Genomic DNA, 7,260 nt, shown 5'->3' with positions numbered 1-7,260 from the left:
TCCAAAAAAAGCCACTGACCGTTCCGCTTTTTTACTTTTGGCTCACTTTTTTTCTCCAAATCTGTTTATATTTAAACTCCACTAATTAAAAAGTGTCTTTAACCCCACAACTGCGCTTGGCTCAGCGCCAATACGCCACTGGGTTGTATAACTGGTTGTCTAATCTATTGATTTTTCCAGTTCAAAACGCTAAAAATCTATTTTTAGCTTCTTTATTTCCACAAATAGACCCCGATTTTGCGTCTCTCCCATCCAATAAATCGCAATTTAATAATTACGGACGAAAACAACGCGTATTGTCGGGAGCTATTTTGGGGTCAAGGCAGTGACCTTTTATTTCAAATCCAACAAATTGTTTGTCAACTGAATTATTTGTTTTGGAGGCATGATTTATGGGCGAATAAAAAAATAAGTATGGTTTTGGGGATGGTTTAGTAGAGGAGAGTGGGGAATTCGTCGCCTCTTTGTCACACATTTGCCAAATTTGGGGTAAAATTGGGGTCATTGAGTTTAAAGGTCGTTTCCACGTGCTGTTCGTTGTCGATTCGTAACTGCGAAATTTGCACCTAACAAAGCCCAACTTCGTACTTGGCCAGTGGCCAGTTTCCTAGTCGTCCAGTTGAATACTCCTTTTGGAAAATCGAATTTTCCGGCTTTTCCACCCTTCAGAGATATTTATATCGGTGTTGTCATTACACACGTTGTTGCTTTTTCACGTGGGCATTGTCGCTATTGCGTAAATATACGAAAAATCGCGATGACATTTGGGAAAATGCGTCCAGACAACATGGAAGGGTAAACACGCTTATAAATAGAAAATCGTCGACGATTCAATTCAGTTTGACGTCGAGAGCCAAACTAAAGCGTCGGGACGCAAAATCGTTGATAAAAACTACTTCGCAATAGTTTGCTATAGACCCTTTGACTATTTTCCCCGCATTTTCCGAGTTTTCCCACGGGATTTTACAATCGCGCAGTACACGATCCCAACTTCTCCGACTAGAGGAACCCGTTTTGGGAAGTTTTGTGTCTTTGGGTGCAAATTTCGTTAAAAAAGGGACATCAGTGGAGCACTGGGTAAGATACCAAATGGCCGAAACGACATTTTCTGCCAATTTTTTTACGTTTGTTGGCAAACAGACGCACAGCTGTTTCCCCATAATGACTTTCTGGAAATAGTCGAAACGTTTAATAATAAACCAAGGTCGCGGAAATTCACGCCGAGTTTTTCTAGGTGTGATGCCGACCGAGTGCATTACCAACCCTCTCCAGAGGGAACTCGCCGACTCGATTATCCGGATGGTGCCACTAGACGAGATCCGGATCTTGCTCGCCTGTGGGGCAAAGGTAGAAGTTTTTCAGACGTTTGCAAAGATTTTGAGGTTTGAGGATTGCAGGTCAACGAACCGGTCACTCAAGGGTTGCGACCCTTGCATTATGCTGTATGGCAAAGGTACTACGAAGCTGCCCAATTGCTGTTGACAAGAGGTGGAGACGTCAATGCTGTCGACGAATGCGGATACAGCCCCCTTCACCTTTCAGCGGAACATGGGTATATACAGGGTGTGCTTGCTTTGCTCTGATAAAAGGTGGCAATATTGGAACTAACAATTTCTTGTTTTGTGTTCTTTGTAGTCAAAGTCGGCGGAAACAATCTTTCATGTCATGTTTTGACAGTGGCTTTTAAGGACATCAACCTTAAAAAAATAAATTTCACTAACTTTTTATATTCCTCGGTTACACTCATTTGAATATTTTAGTAACAATATGCAATTTTGGGTCAAAAATGTGTTTTCTACTAAATTAAACAATAAATAGTATATTAAAAAACAAATGATACAAACACTCTCATTGTGGTAGGTACACGAGCCACGCAGTGGCGAGTGTTACAAATGCACGAGTATCACAATGAGAGGTTGTAACACGCATTTTTATACTATTTTTTCTATTGAGCGCTTTTTAAATTGAATTTTCTATTATATTTGACAGTTAAAATTTTTGACATTTGACACATTTGGTACCCAAATTGCTCGAAAATAGCTTAAATTGCATTAGTTTCGGTGAAATACGTTAAACTGCAACAATTTCTCACTTAAAAACGGCAGTATGCAGTCATAAAATGTCGACATAAAATGTCGCAAAAAACGGTGTCACAAAAGTGTTCAATATGACATATTGTAAAAACAATTTTTTATAATAAAAATCTAATGAACATTGCAGGGCCTTTAGAATATTTGTTTAACATTGATTGATTGATTGATTTTTTAAAGTTTAACAACAAAAGAATCGGGAATTTATAGTTTGTTAATTACCAACCTTAGAAAAACAATCATTACCACGTCTATTAAAACATTCATTTCAAAGATTTAATGATAAATAGTTATTTATTATACAAGACGATAAAGAAATTGTTTATCTACGAGTGAAAAGGTTAAGTTTACGAGTGACAAAGGCACGAGTGGACTTTTTTCACGAGTAAATAAACAATCTTTATCGTCGTGTATAATATTTCGTTTTATTTTGTACTCACCTATCAGAATTTCTTGAATATAACCAATAGATAATTACTTCATTTCACTAAACGATAAAAGACCACTTTATCTACTGAAATTAGTAGAAAAAATATAAACAGTAGATAAAAATTACTTTATTTTACTATACGATAAAAGACTACTTTATCTACTGAAATAAGTTGATAAAAGCTCTCTTTAACATTGCGTGCAAAATAAACCATATTTTATAATAAGTTTAATTAACAAAGGAATTATTACTACCAACCTTGAAAAGCCAATTTCTCTGAACTTTTTAAAGCAGTTATTCAGATATAAATAAACACATTTTAATAATAACTTGGCAAAAATCATTTCCATTTGATATTTAGCAACTTGACACGTACCAACCTTTCAAAAATAAATGTTACTGCTTTATTAAAAGAATCATTGTTCTATTCTGAGTAGTTTTGATTAGACAGTTCTAATTTAACCAACTACGAAAAAAAATATTTCACTAAGAAAAATGAAAGATACCAACCTTGATTGGATAAATGTTACTACACTATGAAAGCACTCGTTTTGACATCATTTCTAAACAAATATGAAATTCACAACCAGCCCTGACGCAATTCTGTTGAAAATCCCAAATTTTGATCGTTTTGTCAGTCAAAATTCCAACCAAAACAAACATTTCCAGTTCAAAACCACCGACTTTGTGTTATTTTTGGCTTGTTGGCCATCTCCCAACGCTAAATTTACACAAAATGCTCAAAACCGCTTTCTTTCTTTCCCCCAGCTACACCGAAGTGGTCCGTCTGCTCCTTCTCTCGGGGGCGAAAGTCAACTACCGGCCCAACACCGATGAGGACTTCCCCCGGACGACGCAATGCGACGAGCCCTTGCGTCTGGCCATCCGCAACAAACACATGGACATCGCGCGGATGCTCCTGGAGCACGGGGCCGACCCCAACAAGCGGTACTTCTTCGGGGCCGAAATCAATCTAGTTACGGATCTGGAATTTTTGGAATTGTTGTTGACATTCGGGGCCAATCCGGATAGCAGGGACAGGTCCGGACTCACCCCCCTGATGAAGGCGGTGAGACAGCCTCAGGGCATGGAGGCGGCGTTGATTCTGCTCAAATATGGCGCCGATGTGAACGCAATGGCGGATGAGAGGCACGACTACAGGACTGTTTTGCACTATGCAGTGCTTTCGGGGAATTACGAGATTATTAATCTGATGATTAAGCAAGGGGCGAAGTTGAATTATGACGAGGAGTATGATTTGGGGAAGCCCAGCCCACTGGATCTGGCGATTTTGAAGGGGGATCCCAAGATTGTCGAGCTGTTGATACGATCAGGTAGAAAATATTTGTTTAAAGCTTATTAAAAAGATTAGATGGTTAGTGGGGTCATACGCAGAATTTTCCGAGGATTCCGAATCTGTTTTTAGTTTTGCTCTAAGTCAAATAGTTTCACGGAAACTGGCCAAAATAGTAATTATTAAAAAATATTTTTTTAAAGAATATACAGGGTGTTCCGTCTAAATCCCACATTAAAAGTATTGGCAGTTCGAATAATCATATTTGTTTGAAAATTGGTACATAGCCATAATGAATTAAGTCCTCCTAAATGAAAATATTTCCAAGATGGCGGCAGTTCCGGTTATACCGGAAGTCGGTCTCAACTTTCTTATTTTAAATGGAAAGCTAAATTTTTTACTGCGTTTTTGGATTAATTGGGTTATTTTAAGAGAGCCTTCCCTATACCTAAATTTAACCGTTTTCAAAATATTTGGAGTTTTTCAAAAATTTTTGGATCTGCACCTTCCACTTTAAAAATCGGTAACTCTGCTATTTTTTAAAATTTTGAATTCGTTTTTTTGGCGTTTGAAAGAGAACGCTTAGATATTTCTTTTGGTGTTATCAAATTTTGAAAAAAAAAAATAACAAACCCTAAAATTTTAAGAGAATTTAAGTCTGCATGGATCTGTATTAACACTCCCTACACCTAAATTTTAAGTTATGACTTTTTGTTAAAACTGCCGAAAATCTATTATTAGCCACATCCGTTTTTGTATAGTTTGCCATGGAAATCAAAAATGTCAAAATTGTGTCTCAACAAACGTCGACAGTGACTTATTATTTAACAAATAGTGCCAAAATATGGAGAGTCAAAGCTACTCAAACTTAGATTTAATTAATTTATTTTGTATTTATGGAGAGTGTAACAAAATTATGATGTCGTTCATTAAACAAAAATTTTTTTTTTACTTGTTAGCTTTAAATAATAATCGCATGGTAGAACCTATCAATAATAACTAAGTTTGCATAACTTTGATTCTCCATATTTTTTCATTATTTGTCAAATAATAAGTCACTGTCCACGTTTATTGAGAAACAATTTTGACATTTTTAATTTCTATAACAAACTATGTGAAAACGGGTGTGGCTAGTAATAAATTTTCTGTAGTCTTAAAAAAAATCCATAACTTGAAAATTATTAAATTTACGTATAGGGAATGTTAATACAGGTCAATGTACAATTAAATTCTCTTCTATTTAGTAAAATAAAAATTGGGGTATTTCATTTGAAAAAATTGGGTTGAGTATTTGAATTATTATAAAAGTAACCTTAAAATTTTGGGATATGTTATTTTTTTTCAAAATTTGAGAACACCAGAAAAAGGATCTAAGTTTTCTTTTTCAAACGCCAAAAAAACAAATTCAAAATCTTAAAAATTGTTACCGATTTTTAAAATAGAAAATGCAGATCCAAAAAATTTTTAAAAACTCCAAATATTTCAAAAACGGCTGAATTTAGGTATAGGAAAAGCTGATGAAAACTCCCTTAAAATAACCCGATTAATCCAAAAACGCATTAAAAAATATACCTTTTCATTAAAAATGAGAAAGTTGAGACTGACTTCCGGTATAACCGAAAGTGTCGCCATTTTGAAAATATTTTCATTTGGGAGGATTTAATGGTTTATGGCTATGTACAAATTTTCAAATAAATACGATTATTCCAACTTCCAATACTTCTAATGTGGGGTTTAGACGGAACAACCTGTATATTCTTAAAAAAATATTTTTAAGTAATTACTATTTTGACCAGTTTCTGTGAAACTATTTGACTTAGAGTGTTTTTGCATTTTACCTAAGTTTAATAGTTTCTAAAATATCGGCAAAAATTTATCAAGTTTGGTTGATACGAGTAATCAATTAAGCCTGAATTCGTTTCAATTTATTTTTTTTATTACACACAAAGACACAAATCAGAATAAGACTAGTCTATCCTTACGTAACATTATCTCAGAATTGCAAATCTGTTTTTATTTTTTATCTACACCTTATAGTTTTCGAGATATCAACAAAAATTTACCAATGTTAGATTCAATCATAAAAAAAATTTCTTTAACAAATGAAACGTTAAGTCTTGAAATTAGCTTTACTTGACATAAAATTGCGTGACGATTATAAATCTGTTTTTATTTTTCCGCTACGTCGACTAGTTTTCGCGATATTGGACAAAATAGTCCCCTGAGTAGACCCTTGCGTAACTTCTTGTAAATTCCAGGTGCAAACGTCAACTGCAGCTCCCCCATCATTGGTTCTCCCCTCCACGTTGCATGTGCTGACAACATCCCCAACCGCTACGAAATTCTCCAGGTAACACCCCCTCCCCACAGCCCACTTTCTAACCCAATCAATTTCCAGATGCTCCTCAAAGCTGGCGCTGACCCTAACCTCAAAGTCTACAACGACCTCTACGATCACAATTCGCAACTCCGGCCCGTCTTAGTGGAATATATCGCCAGTAATACCAACCCTAGTCTCGCTGTGGTCAACCTCCTTATCCGTTACGGTGCCAAAGTTGTGATGAAAACGCAATTTCGTGATCCTGACGGCATCCTCAATTCCCTCCAAAACGTCATTTCGGCCAAATGCGACTCAATTTTTTTCCTCTTGCTCGAAGCTAGCGAATCGTTTGATGTTTGCATGATTAGGAGAAACTCAGTTATCAGTCATGAACAGAAAGCGACGCTTTTGGAGTTGGCCAAGTATCCGTTGAGTTTGAGGAGGCAAGTGAGGGTGTTTTTGAGGAGGCTTTTGGGCGGGAATAAATTGATCGATTCGGTGCCGAATTTCGAGTTGCCCAAATGTTTAGAGAAGTATCTGTTATTTGATTATAGCTGATTGGATTTTGGGCCATTTTTTTGATCCCTTGATTCCGATGTTGGTATTACGCCTTTTGTAACCTTTCGGTAGGCCGTAGTTTTATATATTTTTATCCTTATCGTTCTGTTGTCAAATTTATATATTTGTAATCACCGAATAATAAAATATCTTAAAGACTTGGAGTTTTATTTTGGTACAAAAAATTAAATACAAGTTTGAGGTACAGTCAGCTGATAATAGTGGCGCAAACAACGTGCGACACTACTTCTGCCACGGGCTGTAGCTACCCCATACACTATTTCAAATCATTTGAGAAAAATCTAAATATTTGCGGCTTGAATAAATGACATTTGAACAGTTTTTTTCTGAGAAAAACAAAAGTGACATTCCCTTAAACTAGTCTTACAAAAAATTATTCAAAAAATTAAGTAAAAAATTTACTTGCCTCATTTTGGTCCAAAACATTAAATAAAATTTTGAGCTACAGTCCTAATGTAATAGTGGCGCAAACAGCGCGCGACACTATTTCTGTTGTACTAGACTTTTTGTATTTTAGATCACTTAAGAAATATTTTCGGGTTAAATG

The 7,260-nt window shown here is 35.7% G+C and overlaps 1 protein-coding gene across 1 annotated transcript; it reads left to right on the top strand.

Annotated features, from left to right (window-relative positions):
- Positions 1–831: 831 nt before the first annotated feature.
- On the top strand, positions 832–6,850 carry LOC123008479 (ankyrin-1-like). Its single transcript, XM_044404294.1, has 6 exons — positions 832–1,077; positions 1,235–1,347; positions 1,398–1,552; positions 3,289–3,854; positions 6,073–6,164; positions 6,213–6,850. Exons 2-6 carry the CDS (start codon positions 1,240–1,242, stop codon positions 6,690–6,692), a joined length of 1,401 nt encoding a protein of 466 aa, XP_044260229.1. The 5' UTR covers positions 832–1,077; positions 1,235–1,239; the 3' UTR covers positions 6,693–6,850.
- The last annotated feature ends 410 nt before the right edge of the window (positions 6,851–7,260 follow it).

This window comes from Tribolium madens, unplaced genomic scaffold, assembly GCF_015345945.1.
Source record: "Tribolium madens isolate multiple individuals breed KSU strain unplaced genomic scaffold, Tmad_KSU_1.1 Scaffold_71;HRSCAF=194;Tcas5.2_LG6, whole genome shotgun sequence".
Taxonomy (NCBI): Eukaryota; Metazoa; Arthropoda; class Insecta; order Coleoptera; family Tenebrionidae; genus Tribolium; species Tribolium madens.
This window is presented reverse-complemented; position numbering and strand designations above follow the sequence as displayed.